Source organism: Barbus barbus (genome assembly GCF_936440315.1).
Source record: "Barbus barbus genome assembly, chromosome: 4".
Classification (NCBI taxonomy): domain Eukaryota; kingdom Metazoa; phylum Chordata; class Actinopteri; order Cypriniformes; family Cyprinidae; genus Barbus; species Barbus barbus.
In genome coordinates, this window is record NC_136732.1 from 21,295,346 (window position 1) to 21,315,261 (window position 19,916).

Here is a 19,916-nt window from a genome sequence, read left to right on the forward strand (position 1 = left end):
TTTCTGGCCCTGAAAGAGAGGCCATGGACAGGTATATTCATGAATCACTCCAGGCTGGGCTCATCCGCCATTCCTCCTCTCCCGCCGGTGCTGGATTTTTCTTCGTTCAGAAGAAGGACGGCTCCCTACGCCCTTGTATCGATTACAGAGGTTTGAATGACATTACGGTAAAGAATAGGTACCCCCTACCCCTTATGTCTTCTGCCTTTGAATTGTTGCAGGGAGCCCGGGTCTTCACCAAATTAGACCTCCGCAATGCCTACCATCTGGTGCGCATTCGGGAGGGGGATGAGTGGAAGACGGCATTCAACACCCCCTCGGGGCACTACGAGTATTTGGTTCTTCCGTTCGGTCTTACCAATGCCCCAGCCGTTTTCCAGGGTCTCGTCAATAGCGTTCTGGGTGACATGATTAATCAGTTCGTCTTTGTGTATTTGGATGATATTCTGATTTTCTCCCCTTCTCTCCAATTACACACTCAGCACGTTAGACGGGTCCTCCAGCGTCTGTTAGAAAACCAGTTGTTCGTCAAGGCGGAGAAGTGCGAATTCCACGCCGAGTCAGTTACGTTCCTTGGCCATATCATTTCTACCAGGGGGATCAAACCTGACCCTGCTAAGATAGAGGCTGTCGCCAAGTGGCCAGTCCCCGACTCCCGTAAGGCTCTGCAGCGGTTCTTGGGTTTTGCCAACTTCTATCGGCGCTACATCAGGAACTTTGGGCAGATTGCTTCACCTCTCACGGCCTTGACCTCCACCAAGACTTCCTTCAGGTGGAACCAGGATGCGCAGGTAGCCTTTGACACGTTGAAGTCCCGTTTTGTCTCTGCACCTGTTCTGTTGGTTCCAGATCCTGAATCCCAGTTCATTGTCGAGGTTGACGCGTCGGATGTCGGGGTTGGCGCAGTTCTATCTCACGCTCCCTCCGTGACGGGAAGGTGCACCCGTGTGCATTTTTCTCTCGCCGCCTCAGCCCTGCAGAACGTAACTACGACATCGGCAATAGAGAACTGCTGGCGGTGCGATTGGCCTTGGGTGAGTGGCGTCACTGGTTGGAGGGGTCGGCGCAGCCCTTCTTGGTCTGGACGGATCATAAGAATCTTGAATACATCCGTTCGGCCAAGAGGCTGAGCTCGCGTCAGGCCCGCTGGGCGCTCTTCTTTGGCCGATTTAACTTCACCCTCTCATACCGGCCGGGGTCCAAAAATGTCAAGCCCGACGCTCTGTCGCGCCTGTTCGGGCCCCCAGAGGGGGAGCTTACGGCCGAAGCCATCCTTCCTGATGGGGTGGTGGTCGGGGCTCTTTCTTGGGGTATCGAGCGGCGAGTAGAGGAGGCCGGTCGAGGGGTGCAAGTGCCAGGAGGGTGCCCGGCGGGTAGGTTGCCGGTGCCGGCTGCGCTGCGCCCTGAGGTCCTTCAGTGGGGTCATACGTCCAGGCTGGTCTGCCATCCAGGGATTCGGAGAACGTTGTTTGCCATCCGTCAACGCTTCTGGTGGCCCACACTGGCCGCAGATGTCAGACAGTTTGTGTTGGCCTGCCCCACATGCGCCCAATGTAAGCCGGTGAATCGCCCTCCTGATGGTCTGCTCCATCCCCTTCCCGTCCCTTCCCGCCCATGGTCACACATAGCCCTTGATTTTGTCTCTGGGCTTCCCCCATCGAAGGGTAACACTGTGATTCTCACTGTGGTGGATCGCTTTTCCAAGGCGGTTCATTTTATTCCCCTGCCCAAATTGCCCTCCGCCCGGGAGACCGCCCAACTGATCGTGGACCACGTCTTCCGGCTCCACGGATTGCCGGTTGACGTGGTCTCAGATAGGGGTCCTCAGTTCGCCTCCCGGTTTTGGAGAGAGTTTTGTAGACAGATCGGGGCCTCTGCGAGTCTGTCTTCTGGTTTCCATCCTCAGACCAATGGGCAATGCGAGCGGGCCAACCAGGATCTCGAAAGAATGCTCCGCTGTCTGACATCCAACAATCCGAGTTCCTGGTGCCAACAGCTCTCCTGGATAGAATATGCTCGTAACTCCCTTCCAGTGGCGGCTTCAGGTATGTCCCCTTTTGAGTGCTCTGTGGGTTATAAACCGCCTCTGTTCCCATCACAGGAACCCGATGCTGCGGTTCCGTCCGCTCTGGCTTTCGTTCAGCGCTGCCGCCGCACCTGGGAGAAAGTCAGAAGGGTTTTGGTCCGAACCTCTGGACGAACCAAGGCAGCAGCCGATCGCCGCCGGTCCTCTCCTCCTACCTATGTGTGCGGTCAACGGGTATGGCTTTCTACCAAGGATCTGCCTCTCCGGGCGCCTTCTCGCAAGCTGGCACCCAGATTCATTGGGCCGTACCGAATCACCAAGGTGGTTAATCCGGTGGCTATCAGGCTCAAGCTCCCTCCCGCACTTGGTCGGGTTCACCCTGTGTTTCATGTCTCTAGGGTTAAACCTGTGTTTTCTTCACCCCTTAACCCTGATGGCGATCGCCCCACCCCCCCGCCCCCTCGTCTTGTGGATGGCTCCCCTACCTATACGGTTAGGAGATTACTAGACGAGCGGCGCCGCGGAAGAGGGTTTCAGTATCTCGTGGACTGGGAGGGTTATGGTCCAGAGGAGAGATGCTGGGTGCCGTCCCGGGACGTTTTGGACCGTTCGTTGATCGAGGACTTCCGTCGGCGACGAGGTAGGCCTCCTCCTGGGGCGCCTGGTGGCGCCCCTGGGAGGGGGGGTACTGTCGGGTCTCGGGTCTGATCACCTGTTCTTTGCTGTCTCTGTGTTCATGTGTTGTGCACGTGGCATTGTTTTGACAGCTCGCCACGTGCGCATTGTCAGCGTGATTGTTTCCCCGCCCTCCTTGTTTCTCTGCTTGTTAGCTCATCTTGCATTCACACCAGGTTCTAGTCATCTCATTAGCTTCCCCTTTATAGCTCCCCTTGTTACTCTGTCTTTTGTCAGACTGTTATGGTATTTCCCACTGCTCTGACTGTCTTGATTGTGTATCGCTTACCTGTCTTGTCTTGTCCCGTTCAGGCTCCAGTGCTCGTAGCTGCTAGTGTGTTATCCTGCTTCTATCTGTGTGCATTCAAGTTATCCGTGGACTCTCTCCGGCTGCCGCCGTACCCGGGTCTCTGCCAGCTCAGTTGAGGCACGCTCCAGCCGCCGCTATCCACCCTTCGGTGCGGTAGGAATTCCTGATCCACGCAAGCTGTCTCCGGGAGCGCTCCACGCTCGTTATTTTCTGTTCAATAAAGCCTCTGTTGTACCCGCATCTGAATCCAGCCTATTCCCTGACAATATATAACTCAGTTTGTGCGGAGAGTGGAAGCTAAAGCGCGCTCTGCAGGACATGGAGGCACCAGCTTTGGATCTTTTCAGTGGAAACATTAAAATAGCCTTCTTTTTTTTTTTTTTTTTTGATAAAGGTAAAAGTAATACATCATTCGGACCTGTAATGGGTTTACTTGTATTTATGTACACTCACAATACCAACAAAAGGTAGTTATTTTATAAAACAAAGAAAACAAACATGATGCGCTTTCTGCCGTCTTGAACAGGAGCGCTTCACAAAAATGAACCGAAGCTGAGTGAATACATGCCTCAAAGACATGATAAATATATCTATAGAAAACTTTAAATTATTACTTAACGAAATAAAAAAAAATCGAAAACAAAAACTCTTTTATTATAATCTTAATCATAATCAATAAAGACACATTTCTCTCTAAAGGCGCGTCTAATGAGGAGACGGCGAATCCTTGCGACACAGACTCAGAAAAATTAGTTTATTAGTAAATAATTCAAATATCTCCTTACTATTTCCCGCAGACACATTCATGGTTACAGGGGTTTGGCCATCATTTCAAAAGTGGGGGGGACAGAATGTCTAGTGTTATACCTGTTTTTTTGTTGTTGTTTTTTTTAGTTAACCCTTGTCTAATTTACAGGTTTTATTTTTAATCATACCTTTTTGCTTAATATGCTTTATGATTATATTATTATATATGATTATAAAATAGAAGGAAAGAAAGAGAGAAAAAAGAAAAAGAAAGAAAGAAATACAACAGCTTGTCACTGGGACAGTACCCTTAAAAGCACATCTTTGTACCTTCGTTGTAAGTTATAGATAAGCAATTGATCAGAAATGAAAGTGAAAGTAAAATGCGGGAAAGTGAGAGACAAAACTCCAACGAACTTTGTAAAACCAAACTGTATTATGCAACTCGCCGACATTGTATCTGTGGACAAAATAAAAATGATTTACGCCTCCGTGCAGGGTGCATATGATGCAGCTGTGCATTTACCAGGCGACTAATGGCAATGTCCATTCTAGATGGAATTAAAGCAATTACATTACCCATTTTCCGAACAAGCGAGACAGATTAATGGTTTTGTTTTGAAAGAGAAAAAAAAGCATATATACGAGACTCTGTCGAGACCAGCTTGAACATTTGGTGAGTCCAATGACCAAGTCCAAGACAAATCCAAGTCCAAATACCAACGACTCCAAGACAAGTCCGAGACAATAGAAAAAAAGAGTCTGAGACCGGACACGAGTACTACAGCCCTATTGAAAAGGCCTGTACATTTTCTTCTAGAACATAAATTATATACAGTCATACTTCAAAAGTGAATAAATGATCAGCATTAGATACACTCTTAAAAAAAGATGCTTCACGACATAGATTCATCTTTTTGTCTAAATGGTTCCATTAAGAACTTTTAAAATCAGAAGAAACTTTTTGTATCACAAAAGGTTCCTTGTAGCCAAAGAAGGTTCTTCGGATTATAAAAAAGGTATGAAAGAGATGGTTCTTTAAAGAACCTTTGACTGAATGGTTCTTTGTGGAACCAAAAATGGTTCTTCTATGGCATTGTTGTGAAGAACCTTTTAAGCACCTTTATTTTGTGTATCAATTCAAAATGCCTATCTACAGTCGTCCGTGGTGTAATATCTTCCTGCATTTAATCATTGGAGGTGTTTTCGTCTTGCTCCACATCTCTGGTGAAGGTGGGAACGGGGCCTGTGGGAGTGTTGGTAAGAGTGCAGTAGTCTTGTTTGAAACACGCAGGCACTGGATTAAGGATAACCGGTGCTTCAGAAGCCTCGCAGTCCTCAAGACACTCGAGACTAAGAGCCGAGTCCTTCAGAGACAGAACATCCCCACTCAGACATGCCAAGTTCAGAGACTGGAAGAGGTTGTCCACTTTATCAGGAGACTCATCGTAGAACAATGAAAATTCCTCACACGGGATGCTCGTCTCACTGCGCATATCAGGCATTTGGCACGGGGCCCAGACCTCAGCTGTGGGGCCCACATAGGGTGTGTGGCATTGTGCTGTGGGATACATGCCCGTTTTCTCTACCTGGTCCTGTAGTGTGGTAAGGACCTCGGAAATCTTGTCAATTTTTGAAAAGTCTTCTATAACTTGAAAATCTTGAAGAGGAGTTTTTGCCAAAACCCAACACTTATAGAAAAAAGGAAGAGGGCAAACATTAGTAGGATCTGAATCTATGGATATATCTTACACAATCACATTATATATTATTACAATAAATTAAGTTTTCCATAAGAATAAATTCATTCATTCATTCATTCATAAGACTAAAATGTAATTTATTCCTGTGTTGTCAAAGCTGAATTTTCAGCATCATTACTCTAGTTTTCAGTGTCACACGATCCTTCAGAAATCATTATAATATGCTGATTTGCTGCCCTAGAAACATTTATTATTATTATCAATGTTGAAAACAGTTCTGCTTTACAGTTTTTGTAAGTGAGTTTTGCAAGTTGTTGTTTTTTTAATATAAATTAACACTTTTATTCAGCAAGGATGAATTAAATTAATTTACTACCATTAAAAAAAATGGTAGTAAAGGCATTTGTGACCCTGGACCACAAAACCAGTCATAATTTATACATCATAAGCTTTCCATTGATGTACGGTTTGTTAGGATCGGACAATATACAACTATTTGAAAATCTGCAATCTGAGGGTGCAAAAAAAATCGAACTATTGAGAAAATTGCCTTAAAAGTTGTCCAAATAAAGTTTTTAGCAATGCATATTACCAATCAAAAATTAAGTTTTGATATATTTATGGTAGGAAATTTGAACTTGATCTTTACTTAATACCCTAATGATTTTTGGCATAAAAGAAAAATCGGTTACACTTTATTTTGATAGTCCACTTTAGACATTCTACTAACTATAAGTAACTTTGTAACTACATGTCAACTAATTATCATTAATTTGCAACTACATGTCTACTAACTCTCAGAGTAGACTGTTAGGTTAGGTTTAGGGTTAGTAGAATAAGTTGACATATACTTGCAAAGTTTCTCATAGTCAGTATGTTGTATGTTGTGGACCCATCAAAATAAAGTGTTAGAAGATATTTAGCAGACAGTCTACTAATACTCTAATGACTGCTAGTTGACATGTAGTTGCAAAGTTACTTACTGTTAGTAGAATGTCTAAAATGGACTATCGAAATAAAGTATTACCGACAAATCTATAATTTTGACCCATACAATGTATTGTTGGCTATTGCTACAAATATACCCGTGCTACTTATGACTGCTTTTGTCTAGGTCACATTTATAATGTTACAAAAAAAGATGTCTATTTTAAATAAATGCAGTTTTTTTTCTAGAATACTTTCTTTTCAACAAAGAATCCTGGAAAAAATGTAACATGGCTTCAACAAAAAATATTAAGTAGCTGTATTTATCATTGATAATAATAGCAAACATTAATAATTGAGCAACAGTTGATAAAAACTGAGCAACAACGCGACATGTTACAATGATCTCTGAAGTATCATGTGACCCTGCAACATTATAAAGTACCCACTATCTCACAAGCCCCTTCGAGTCATTTCATGAAACCCCAAAGGGTTTAAACCCCTGGTTATGAAATGTTACCTGAAAATTGCCTTGGTAATTTTGATAAAGTGGCTGGAAGTACGTTGCTGGTGTTGGCACCCATGACATTTCTTTCATCTTAAATCTGCAATGCATAAATATCACATAATATGTGACACCTGAGTTGCTCATTATTTCAGTATATTTTTCCCATGTACTGCACAGAATATGATAAACAATTACCTGGCAGCAGGAATGGTCATAAGCAGAAATAAAAGTCCAACCATTGCAAATATTCCAATGGCAATCTTGCTGACTTGACTGGGCTCATCTTGTACAAAAATCAGAGACTTAAAGAATCAACAGAGCAAACTTGGATGGATCGACTTTGATTTTATGTTAACAGATATATTAGAAATGAGAGTGTAAATATAAAGCAGTAGCTAGTATTCACCTCTGTGTGCTGTTTCCCATTTCACTGCACTGCTCCAGTCGCTCCACGTTCCTTGGTAGTGCTTTATTTTATCTACCTTACTCTTCACCATCACAGTGTATGTTATGTCCGGATCAAGATTAATTTTGTCCATCTGAATCATTTCTTTGTCTGGTTGAACACTGACCTCCTTCAAAAAATAATGTTAAGGTTAAGCCATTCATAGAACACATTTATTTTCAAACCAGGAATACACAGATAGATGGTGACATATATGTTTCTTTGATGTGGGTGAAACAGAGGATGTTATCTGAGAACATGCCCTATGAATGGCGGACATTCATAACTGAATCATCGCTATAATCAGTCTTACACTTGTGTGATCTCCATCTTTGTAGTACTTGAATTCGTATATGATGGGCAGAGCTTTTCGGTAGACATGATTTTCATATCCACTCTTCCAAAAGAAACGATACGTCCCATTTGCATATTGTACCGTGAGATTAAATGGGGTTTTTGGTTTAACTGAGAAAAGAGAGAAGCTTCATGTATGTGAAATATAAACTGTGTAAATCACTTTTTTCTTTGATTACATACAAATCTACTCACTATTTTTTACTGGCTCAAAAGAAGCATCCAACAGAGACGAATTCATAGTTCCATTTTCCGAATAATGAAGTGTCATAGAATATTCATCAACACTCCTGAAGCTTGATTCTACTGTGAAATTGCAGATGTGATCTTCATGAACTCTCTGAAGTTGGCAGCTATAATTCCTGTGTGTGAAAATCCATGTTTGTGAAAATCTTACAGTGCACTGGCAATACATACTTCTATTCGCATATAAAAACTGAAAAATAGTGAACGAATTACGAATTAAGAGACAATTGTAATGAATAATTGGAGCATGCTTACTGGTAACTGTAGATCGAATGAGCCTCCAGCCAGTATGATATGTTTCTAGCGGATGTGACCGGTAGTTTTAAAGAGCAGCTGATGGTATGCCAGTAATCTGTCACACACATGTGCCCTTTTGTCAGAGATGAAACAGGGAAATGGTCATACATTTTTGGAAATCCATTGTAACTGAAACTGCAAGTTTAAGAAACATGTTTTACCCTGTGAAGCGGCTATAGCCTGCACTGAAAAAGCCAAGAAAATGCAGAAAATCCCAGTGCGGCTCATTGTTCTTGTACAGAACTGGAAGAACATGCTCTTCCAGACTTCAGCTTGGCCAGAACTCACACAACTCCACACATGCAGCTGACAAGATATGAAATGTTCAGCATAAATGTAACAGTTTATTCATTTAGAAGATATTAAAGGCGACTTACAAGTGAGATACAAGAACGATACATCTAAATAAACCTTCAATATAAGATCCCCTCAGGTTCCATTCATTTAAATTTGATGTTATTTTGAACATGTAAACAGTAAAAGTCAAAACACCAAAGATGCTTAAAAATCAAGTATGTATGTACGCTCAAATTTGAAAGAAGACAAATATCAACTCACCAAATTTATTCTGAACCATTAGAGAAATATTATAATAGCGTGGAAGCTGAAGTCTGAGGCAGTGAAGGGCATCAAGATGACTTTATACACACAGAAGTTCCTGTTTATGTAGGAGGTCTTAACCTCAAATTTTATCTAAAAATCTCATTAGTGAAGATGATATCTCAAGGTTCTCACTTCACCAAACATCATGAATGTAATCACACATTAAACTCTCACAATAAATTAACTTTTGCAGGTAAACACATTTGCTTAAGGAGATTTTAAACCATATATACAACATAATGTAACTCACATTATGCAGTATTCACATACAAGAGTTCACATACAGGTATTCTATCAAAGGGAGGATCTGAATGCATTTTGAATAGGTCTAAACATACTTCTTTATTATTATTTTTTTATTATATTAAATGATACTAACATTACATCTGTAACACTTCCAGTCAGTAACATCTTGATGTGACTTTTCCCACGTATGACTGATTCTATAAATGACTGCAGCTGACATTTAGCGCAGTGATTTAAGAGATTAAAAGTTACAAATATGAACTTTTATTTGTGGCTTTCTACTGTATGTCACAGTGCCTTTTTCATCTTTCATTTTCAGCTGTTGCAGAAAACGTTTTAAAATTGCTCCTGCATATACAGTTTGAAAAAATCAGGCCACATATGTTGCTATACAAGTTAATGTTTCTTATCTAAGGAAAACGGTTACACTTTACAATAAGGTGTCATTTGTTAATATTAGCTATGTATTAATTGACATGAACGAACAACGAACACTACATTTATTACACTCTTTATTAACCTTTGTTAATGTTAGTTAATAAAATACAGTCGTTCGTTGTTTGTTCATGTTAGTTCACAGTGCATTAACTAACATGAACAAACAAAACTTGTGATTTTAATAATGCATTAGTAAATGCTAAAATTAACATTAAGATTAATAAATGCTGTAGATGTATTGTTCATTCTTAGTTCATGTTAACTAATGTAGTTAACTTATGAACCTTATTGTAAAGTGAAAACTTGCTTGTTAATACTTATTTGGCTGAATAGCTTTTAATCCAGGGGTGTCCAAACTACGGCCCGCTATCACTCCTGTGGCGGCCCGCTAGGGATTTGAAAAACATGATACGAATCTGCAGAGGGGGGCAAACTACGGGCGTTTTCATCCAGTCCGTGAGGCAGTTGTTCCAATATGCAATATCAGTAAAATCCAATAAATGGGGCTGTAGCCTGTAGTGCAGTATATAACCTCTGATTTACACCATGCCGCCTCTCCGACGCGGCCACTGGAGCTGATCGCGCCCGCTCCAGTCGATCCGCGGCGCGTTTCAGAAGCGGCTCTCTGCGCGGCTTCACTAAAGACAGGCGCGTCTATTTTTGACGGACGCCGCGTTCAAGCCGCACAGAAAATACAAAATAAAAAGTCAAAATAGCTATATACACTACAAAACTGGCACAAGTGTAAATAAATTACATGTTTTAAAAATATGAAAGTGTTCATTTGTTTTGAAAAATGCCTTGTATTGGAACTGTTTTAAAAATGATTAAAATACTTTACAGTATCAGAACAAATGCCAGTGTTATCCTCCTGCTCACGGGTGCTGTCATTTTGTGGGGAAAACATGGAAATAATTTGTCGTTTTATCTTGCAAAGATATGATTTCTTCTGTTTTCCACACACATTTTTATGAAAATGGATATAGTACAGTTTCTGGATTATAAATCGCGTTTTTTCATCTGAAACGTGCTGTAATTTCCAAGGCGACTTGTATAAAGCAATCAAGGTCAAGTGCAAAGCGCACACATCAGGATTGGTGATGAATGAGAAAAGGCAAGTGAGTTTGTTTTGAGTTTGTATTGTGCATTTTCCAGCAGTCACGCCGCTAGGTTCAGTTTCGCTTTAAATATTTAAGACTGGGCGTTTATAGCCTAATATTTATAGTGAATGCCACTATAATTAGTGTTTGTTTTTTTACTTATATTTTCTATTCTGAACACTGCTAAATTTACAGGATTTTTTGTGGAGTGTAGGGAATAAAGACATGTTTCTAATGTTTGTAAACGTTTCGTTTATTTACATTATTTCTGAATGAAATGATAAAATGTGTCTTATACATCGACTTGTACACCAATGCAACTTATCTGTGTGTCATAAAAGTGCTCATAAAAATAGGTAGAGATGGTACAAGAATAGAACTGCTATGTATGTACAAGTATACATAGTACAGTAGTAAGGGAGAGTCGATTTAGAATTAAAAAAAAATTAAAATCAAAGCTTCATTTGTCATGAACATATGCGGCCCCTCACTTAATGTGGAAAACTTGATGTGGCCCTCGAGTCAAAAAGTTTGCCCACCCCTGTTTTAAACAAAAAAATTGTACAGTAATAAGGCTAAAAAGGTTATGTAAGTTTGCTTCAAACCCTCCATTCTAGCTGCAAATAAAATCTGTAATCACCTCTAACCATCAGAGTGTCTACTTCCTTAGTAATAAATAATCATATCATTAAAATAAAGTGCATGAATCATTTCATGAGAATCAGTGAATTAATGGAATAATTAAAAGATTAAAAAGCACTTGACAAAAAAATTCCCAAAACAAAACCTCTCTGCAGAGCTAATGATTTGAACAAAAGATCTGATATGTAGAAATACCCATAGTATTATCAGGTGGCTGGCTTTTTGAAGATCTGTCTGAAACATGCCTTTATCTTGCTCAGAGCAAACTCTGATAACTGCAACATGCTGTGCAATGACAGAAGAACTGCAAGCTCATACCTTTGTCACGCAAACAAAAAAAGTCACAAAATGCACAATTCTCAGTCTTACCTCATTAGATAATCAGTACCTAAACACTGGTCGCACCTCACGTCCCATACTTTTGCTACATGCTGAATAAATGTACAGAGCTGCAGCTGAGTATGTAGTAAGATGGTATGCCAGCATTGAGACATACAACCACATCATAAAATCACCACAGACCCCATCTTGTATTGTTTGTGTTAGAATGCAGCTAAATATGTTACTTATCGGTTACAAACATATTTACACATTCTGTAAATACTTTGAATATTAGTTCATCAGTATGAATTTTTCAGTGACCAAATCTTGAACTTATCAAAAAATATGCACACATTAATCTTTTTTGGACAGGTCACCTGACATAGTAAAAACCCCTGCACTGTTGCCATGTTTTTTTTTTATTTTTTCAATGGACTATGATTTGGCATGCACTAATTCTACTTTTGCACACTAAATGCAGAGGTTGTGTGGTTAATTTGGCAAAATTGCAAATGCATAATTCAAAATGCTTTTTATCATTCACACCAAGAACGCTAACTGTATTAGCATCCACACCAATGCACAATAAAGTTCTATTTATATAGAAGCATGTCGACTGCACTTTAAATGCTTGAGGTTGTTCAAGCAGGATGTATTCTGATTGGCAGTCTATGCCTTTATTGTTCATCAGCTGGAAAATGTCATTCTGAAAGTGGAATCGTACCTCTATATTGTTATAGTTGTGGTGTGAATTTTTTTGGATAAAAGGACACTAATTATGGAAACCTGCCTCAGAGTAAAAATGAATTATAAAAAAAAAAAAAAACAATCAACTATGACTTAATTTGTTGCGATTTTGAGCTAATGTCACAGTTATCTTTTTATGCACTGTTTTTTAATCTGAGATGTTATTTCCTGTAATTGTGACTTTATTTCTTGTGATCTCTTAGCTCACAGTTGTAATGCATCTCAAAATGTAATTATATTTCTTATCTTAAATCTCACAATTACTACATTGTTTTTCCCTTTTAGTCAAAAATGGACTTCCTTAGTTATAGCGATTAAAAGAGAAGGAATAAAAGGAGAATTTTTAAAATGTAGTAGGATTTGAAGAGAGTAATTCATGGGAAGCTCTTGTGACAAAGTCACATTAAAAACTATCAAGTGTTACAAAATTTTACTGAAATAAAAATAGAGTATGGCGGAAAAAGTACAACCCAGTCCGTTAGAGTGACAAATAATTATTAGTAGTACAAACACGGACTACAGAATTTAATCAGGTTAGACGCCATATTGAATTTGACACAGATTAAAACGAGGCTGTGAAAGACAGGCTTACAGACTTTACAAAGGTTTTTTTTTTTCTCCATCAGCTGAACAACTGGTATATTGTTAAACACTACAATCCTTTGAATGCACCGTACTTCATTCTCTCACAGCCTCGCTTCAAACCCTGTCATATATTAAATACGGTGCAACCCTGACTAAAGTCTATAGACCTAAAGGAATGATAGTATGTAAATTGAGATGCAGCCACACATACTGTCCTGCAGTCTTAATGTAGACCAATGTCCTGTGAATGATCACACAGCTGATGTCTAATGAGTCCATTTATGTCACAAATATAGTTCAGTGTAATAAAAAAAAAAAAAAAAACAGCTCACAAACACATTGTGGGCAAGTTAGGTCCAACCAGTGAAGTCTTCAAACAATTAGTAGATTCTTTCACTTTCTATTGCCTATTATTCAGCAGTGATTTAGTTTGTTGTAGCAATTGAAGCTCCCATGAACAACTACTTTCCATTGCTGTGGGCATCAACTTGAACTGATGTAAAAGCCACCCACTGTTTGACATAATTTGAATGGGAGCGTCCCACGCCTTCCAGCGATGAAGCCTCTATCTGCTCGTTCCCATCAAACACAGAGGGGCTGGAACAGTCGGACTCCAGAAATCCACTGTCTATGGTGTCCAAATCCAAACCCATTTGTGGGTAGCCGTCATCGGACTGCTCATTAGAACTGTAGGAGTCCAGCGAGACCTGCTCGATGTTCTCCAGGTCGTGCTCCTGTAGATGCCAGTCATCAAAGTCTGAACCCTGTAAACTCCCCCTGCCGTCCGGTACAAGAGGCTGCCTATCATCCATCTCAGCCGCTCTCTGATTGGCGTCTTTGCCGTTGAGGCTCCGTCTGTGAATGTCACCGGACCAGTCGGCCATTACGCCCTCCTGACCGGACACTGTAACGGTGTCCATCGATACGAGGCCACCGGAGTGTGCGATGCCTTGACTGTTGCTTCCAAGGAAGTAGAGTTTAGATGAGTTTTGACCCGCTGGACCAAAGTCCTGCTCGCCGATCCTGTTAGCAGGTTCCTCTGAGCTTTCATTCTGCTGTTTCTCACAAAGCACCTGTAGAGTGGTGCTCTTCTCAAGGACATCAAAGCTGTTGAAGGTCAGGACTGGTCCAACCCATCTCTGAAATAAAAGAAACAAGAAGATCCTTTTTCATTTTGTCATGAAAATAAATGACTTTATGCCCATCTCAAAAAAGTTAACAAATTTTAATTCTTAAAAACATCTAGTGTACTGGTGATGTGAAATATATACACTGTCATTCAAAAAGGAATCAGTCTCTTGAAAAAGTCTCTTATGTTCACCAATGCTGCATTTACACGGTTTACACAGTAAAAACTGTAATATTGCAAAATATTACTACAAGTCTGCTCAAGTCTTCAGTATCGCATGGCCCTTCAGAAATCATTCTAATATGATGATTTGCTGCTTGAGAAACATTCGTTATTATTATTATTATTATTGATACTGAAATGAGTTGTGCTGCTTAATATTTTTGTGGTGAAAAGTGATGGAATCAGCCATTTTTGATGACTAAAGAAAAAATAAAGTTCAAAACATATGCCAAAATTCTATCAATAATGTCACTTTTGATCAATCTAATGTATTCTTGCTGAATAAAAGCATTAACTTAAGACTTTACTTATTTAAACTATATTTTAAAGCTGTATGGAATTCTAAACCAAATGAACTTGTTAAAACACTGATTAACATCAAACCACTTCTTCACAAACGAGTCCTACTTGCAGATAACGCAAATGACACCCGTATTCAACTTAACCATCATTTCCTGACTTTTAAAAATGTGTTAATTTAAAAAAAAAAAAAAAAGATCATTAAATGTTTTTACATCTGTATGAATGGTTAGTAAATGCTCTTTAACACATGAAGTTACAATGAATCACAAAGCAACATTTATTGAGTGTTTGGTGCACACAGAATGAAAACTAATTTTCAAAACACGAAACAGTATAACTACACACACACACACACACAAAATAATTCAATCATTAATTTTGTAGCATATTCTCATAAATCTATAGATACATTTTTAGAATAAGAGGGGTTGGAAAATTACAGCGGTGTCATGGAACAATTTACACCAAACACGGAGCAGATCAAAATACTTATCCCACTAACATCTCTTCTGTTTTAACACCGTATGTTAAATTATATTATTCCAAGTATATCCTTTTGGAATTATAAAAAAAAAAAAAAAAAAAAAAAAGAAAAAAAAAAAGAAAAAAAAGTTAATGACGTTTAATGTTTGAAACTTTCCATTTGATGTCACCCCGGTCTATGGACGTCACCCAGCTCTCGTTGTTGTTAATGCAGCATGTTACTGACCCCTACTGTAATAAGTGTTCACTTACAGGTAAAAAAAAAATAAAATAAAAATTATGATATACACACACAGTTCCCCAGTAACGGTTTTGCCACAAGTTTCACAATACTGCCGCATTTCATAACACTCAGGTTATCCTCAGAAAAGCTGTTACTATTAATATATTGTCAGTGTTACTAAAGTCCTCTGAGGGACAAAAATAGGCTAACTCAAGCAGCTTTTTATTTCTGTTGTGCCAAGCCTGAGATAAAAGGTAGAATTAAGCTCACACTAGCCTAACCAGCGGAATATTCACTAAATTCCCCTTTAGTTAAAAACAACTATTTATAACTACCCACCTTATCAGAGTTTGGGTTTGAACTCATAGTACTTTCCATTAGAGGGGAAAACTGCTACTTTCAGTTTTCACGTTTAACCAATCTCAACCAAATGTTAAGTGAGCCCCCTCCTGTTCCTTTGAAGCCCCTACAGATTGACTCATTTGAAAAATGTCACATTCCCCTCTTGCAAGTGAGGTTAAGCATGTCACACTTCTGAAAGTCCCCAGACAAGACATGTTATCACGCTCACACACACACACACACACACACACACTTCTACTTGTGCACCAGAGATTTATACACAAAGTCAAAAGAAAATATACCTTAAAGTCTCCTTGATATGTATGGTAGAGCGGTGTGAAGTACTCATGAGGGCTTGGGATTTGTTGCCATAAGGACAGCTTTTTGATGCCCCCTCTGTAGATGCAAAAAAGACAGTGTTATAGGACTGAAGTGTAGTTTGGTGGATGCATTAACAGTCTGTTATTGTAGGACACATCAAGTCAGGTTTATTTTTATACAATGGAGACTGTTTCGAAACAGCTTCACACAGCATTAAAATGTGAAAGTAGCAGAATCAATTATGCACACTTCAAAAATAATCAAAATTTTGCTACAAACATGCTGATTATGTGCTGAAAGAGAAATGGAAACAGTAGATGTCATGAGAAATGTCGAGCTTTATGCACTTGCGGAGCATGTACGTCTGACTTCCTCCAGTTTTTGACCTACATGAGAATAGACTGTCTGCAAAAACATCTGCTGCTGTTGTGGTTTTCATGAACGTGGGAGGTGAGAAAGGGCTATTCATATACGGTAAGTGCCATCATATCGATTACTGGAAAACTCATTTAGAGGCGGCGCTATCGAAATTTAAGCTCATACTCGTCTATAGTCTTTTATTAAGCCCGCCACTTTGTGGGATATCAGGCAAACTTCTCAGTACATTATCTTTCAGATTTTCAGGAATGAGTGGACTGATCAAGATAGTTTCAAAGGTTAATATAAGCTTCACAGGCATATGACTTACAGATAATAAAGTGACTCATGTGACTCATAAATTGACTAACAGTCATAACAAGAGAGGTTTGAGTTTGCTTCACTTCTCCATATTCCACAAAGTGACTTCTCTACAATTTGTACAATTCCCTAAATGTGCCTCATGGCCTTTATAAAGAGCCAAACTTCTTGATTTTAATTTTGTCTTTGTAAACAGTTTGTACAGAGAAAGGTCATTTATTTCAGACTAACGCATATCTGAACTGAAACAAAGTGAAATATTGGACAAATAAATGTAAGATTGATACTCACAATTTCCCACTGTAAACAAGCAGCACCACCACAACAATAGGAATTGCCAACAGCAGGAAATAGTATTGTTCTGACTCTGGAGAGTCGATGGATAGCGACAGAGAAGAGGAGAGAGAAGTCCATTCAGTGCTGTTGCTCCATTCACTCCACATGGATGTAAAAGTTGAAGGATGCACTGCAACCTGAACTTCTGCCACATATTGCCTTCCTGGCAGGAGTTTTTCACTGATGATAACCATTGATTGTTGGTTCTGCTGCAGGGTGTAAATTTTTGCCATCTGAGGGAGCATCACATGGTATTCAGAAAAATGTCAGCTAAACTCAGCAAAATAGGTGTGATTTTATATTATACATATGTATATGTATGTATGTTTGTTTAATACATATCTATAGAACAAATTAGATTTTACCTTAACTGGGTCACTTTTAGTTCGTAATCGTACTCTGTAGTATAATTTTTTATACAGAGAGTTTTCTTCATAAGCCACATCCCAATTGAGGTTGAAATCCCCATGAATTTCTGTAATGTTTAGGTTGAAAGGTTGTTTTGGCTTAACTATATAAAAAAAACAAAAAAAAAACACAATGTTAGCACATTGTACACAAGTAACCAAGACTATTGAAGTACATTGGGGTCCAAAAGGCCTGAAATCGCATCAAAAATCTTGTATTAAGATCTCATTTCAACCTGAATGTTTAAAGATTTTAAAAATTTACACCAAAAAGGTTATGTCCATTAAAGCTCAAGATGCTCTTCGGATCAGATCACGCTGGAGAACATGATCATCGGGTTTGGCACTAACTAAGCAAAAGACGATAACCCAAATACTATGAGATTTTGAAAATCATCATATTAAATGATAAAATCTAAGCTTTTTAAACATTGGGGTTCTTGAACATTCGGATGCCACTGTGTCCACCTTATTATGCAAAGCAGAAGAGAGCTATTTTTTGTGAACATACAAGACTTCTGATTCATTAGCCACTAGAAGAATAGCAAAGTGTAGTAAACTGTAAAATTACCTGCATTTTATAATGACAATACGTTAAAATAGTTTGACAAGAAACAGCAGTTTGCTATATACAGCAGCATAACATTGTTTTTGTGCTGCTAAAATAATCTGAAGTGAAAGACACCGGAAGTTACAAAAGTCCACCCTCGCTCTTACGTTAAAATTTAAGTGGATATGACGTTTACATCAAGTAGATATCAGGACATACCAGATCTGTATAAAACAATTTTTTCAGAGTGACTCTTTGTTGGGGTCTCCATATTGCCTTGTTTGCCCATTTGTGTTACTGTGATAGAGCAGTTAGTATTAAAGGACATCATCAGATCCATATCCTCTGGCTCCATTGTGCACCAGGATTGTGGCGATTTGATAGTGCAGCTCCCATTCACAGCTACAATGTCATCCCTGGAAAACATGAAAATGTGCCAATTAAACAACATGTTGCTCAATGATAGAGGCGGCTTAATAACAATGAGCAGGCCAGACAATGTTTCAGCAAAATGAGTCACTTTAGGACTTAAAGTAAGAACACGATGTGCTAGATCTGTACCTGCAATCTGCCACAACATGACACGAAGCTGCTCCTGCCGAGTCAGAATTGGAGCAGTTGAGCATGGAGATAAAGTCTGTGGTGCAGGTCACTCTGCACATGCCGTCATCTGCAAACAGTGATGTGAGAAGAAATGTGGTCAATCGAGCTACAGAAACCATAGCATTTCTTCTCAAAGCAGCACCTGAATAGGTCAAAGGACACCACCTAAACCACTTTTACTGCTGCAGCTACATCCTTTTGAGGGTGTCGTGTTTAAATGCTACGTCTGCAGCTGTTTTACAAGATGTTTGATGTAGAAGAACGGATGTATTGCAATAAACGCACACTTACTGTACTCAATAAGTCCACAAACTACAAGCAAGGCTATGGCTTGCCATAGCGCCATCATGGAGGAACAGGGAAAGAATCTGCGGTCAGCCCTCCTCAAATGCATTGTACAGAGCCCTCATGCAAACTGCAATGAAAGTAAACATGTTTTTTGTACTACTATGTATTAATGTGTGATAAATTAATTTGTTGTCACTTAAATTATAAATTTCCAAAAAAAGAAAAGAAACAGAAACACACACACACACACACACACACACACACACACACATAAAATGTACAAAACCATGACAATGATGTATTAAAGATTTTTTTTCATAAATAGTTTAGTCTATAATCAACATATTTGTATTAAACAAGAAGACCTTGTCAAGTTCAGAAAGATGAGTGAAAGTGCCTATAAAAGAAAAGGAGTAATTTTAAAACTTACCTTGATATCATTCCCATTGAGCCGGTTTACAAAAATCAAAAATTTGAATGAAAATGTGAAATTCTCTCGTTCTTAATCAAACACCAGCTGTACATTACATAAGCCTTGACATTTATACGTGCCAGTCTACAGATCAACATGCACAGTCAGAGTGCTTGACGAAAATATGACATGAAGGATGTGGTTGTGGTTAAAACAAGCGCCTATTTGCAGATGCTCCGCCCCATGTGAGGCCAATTAAGGGTATTTCCTGTTACGTAGGTGTTGTCCTCAAGGGCCTGATAAAAGTTCAATGTCATCAAATTCTGATTTTTTTTGGGGGGGCAGATAAATCATGGGCCCGTTTCAGAAAGGAGGTTAAGTGAAAACTCTGAGTATGTTAACCCTGAAATCAGGGAAACTCTGGGTTTTCGGTTTCAAAATGGGAGGTTTGTCAAACCCGAGAAAGCAGGGTAAGTCAAGCCCGTTTCTGAAAGAGAGGTAACTTATATTCCGAGTCAGTTACCGTAGTAACTTACTCTGTGAACCTAACCTGGTCGGGAGCAGGTTTTCTTCGGTAAACCCAGAGTTTCTTTCGGTCTCCTCCCCCTTTTTATAGTGTTAGCGAAGTTTAAATACCTTATTCATTCATTCACGCTGCAAAATAGATTTTCTTACTAAGTATTTTTGTCTTATTTCAAG

The 19,916-nt window shown here is 39.4% G+C and overlaps 2 protein-coding genes across 3 annotated transcripts; both read right to left on the minus strand.

The window, feature by feature from the left end:
- Positions 1-4,171: 4,171 nt before the first annotated feature.
- Positions 4,172-8,851, minus strand: LOC306862530 (uncharacterized protein). Of its 2 annotated transcripts, XM_079405375.1 has the most exons (7): positions 8,797-8,851; positions 8,400-8,544; positions 8,197-8,311; positions 7,303-8,057; positions 7,092-7,179; positions 6,909-6,993; positions 4,172-5,449 (listed from the first exon to the last, which is right to left on the minus strand). In XM_079405375.1, the coding sequence occupies exons 4-7, from the start codon at positions 7,442-7,444 to the stop codon at positions 4,946-4,948; spliced, it is 819 nt and encodes a 272-aa protein (XP_079261501.1). In that variant the 5' UTR covers positions 7,445-8,057; positions 8,197-8,311; positions 8,400-8,544; positions 8,797-8,851; the 3' UTR covers positions 4,172-4,945. The 2 variants fall into 2 exon arrangements, with proteins under 2 accessions (XP_079261501.1, XP_079261502.1); XM_079405376.1 differs by having other exon boundaries at positions 4,173-5,449; positions 8,400-8,851.
- A 2,014-nt stretch (positions 8,852-10,865) lies between these two features.
- LOC306862459 (interleukin-21 receptor-like) lies at positions 10,866-19,403 on the minus strand. Its single transcript, XM_079405268.1, has 8 exons — positions 19,236-19,403; positions 18,809-18,932; positions 18,476-18,584; positions 18,134-18,330; positions 17,323-17,468; positions 16,913-17,190; positions 15,925-16,018; positions 10,866-14,059 (listed from the first exon to the last, which is right to left on the minus strand). The coding sequence occupies exons 2-8, from the start codon at positions 18,909-18,911 to the stop codon at positions 13,382-13,384; spliced, it is 1,605 nt and encodes a 534-aa protein (XP_079261394.1). The 5' UTR covers positions 18,912-18,932; positions 19,236-19,403; the 3' UTR covers positions 10,866-13,381.
- Between the last annotated feature and the right edge of the window lie 513 nt (positions 19,404-19,916).

Excerpts from the sequence above, each read along its gene's own strand:
- LOC306862530 (XM_079405375.1), bottom strand. The coding sequence starts at position 7,444 with ATGATTCAGATGGACAAAATTAATCTTGATCCGGACATAACATACACT. Across the intron at positions 7,180-7,302 it reads ATGGGAAACAGCACACAGAG|ATGAGCCCAGTCAAGTCAGC; the intron begins GTGAATACTAGC and ends TTTTTGTACAAG. Across the intron at positions 6,994-7,091 it reads ATGACCATTCCTGCTGCCAG|ATTTAAGATGAAAGAAATGT; the intron begins GTAATTGTTTAT and ends TATGCATTGCAG.
- LOC306862459 (XM_079405268.1), bottom strand. The coding sequence starts at position 18,911 with ATGCATTTGAGGAGGGCTGACCGCAGATTCTTTCCCTGTTCCTCCATG. Across the intron at positions 17,469-18,133 it reads AATTGTTTTATACAGATCTG|TTAAGCCAAAACAACCTTTC; the intron begins GTATGTCCTGAT and ends TTTTTTATATAG. Across the intron at positions 17,191-17,322 it reads CTAAAAGTGACCCAGTTAAG|ATGGCAAAAATTTACACCCT; the intron begins GTAAAATCTAAT and ends ATGCTCCCTCAG.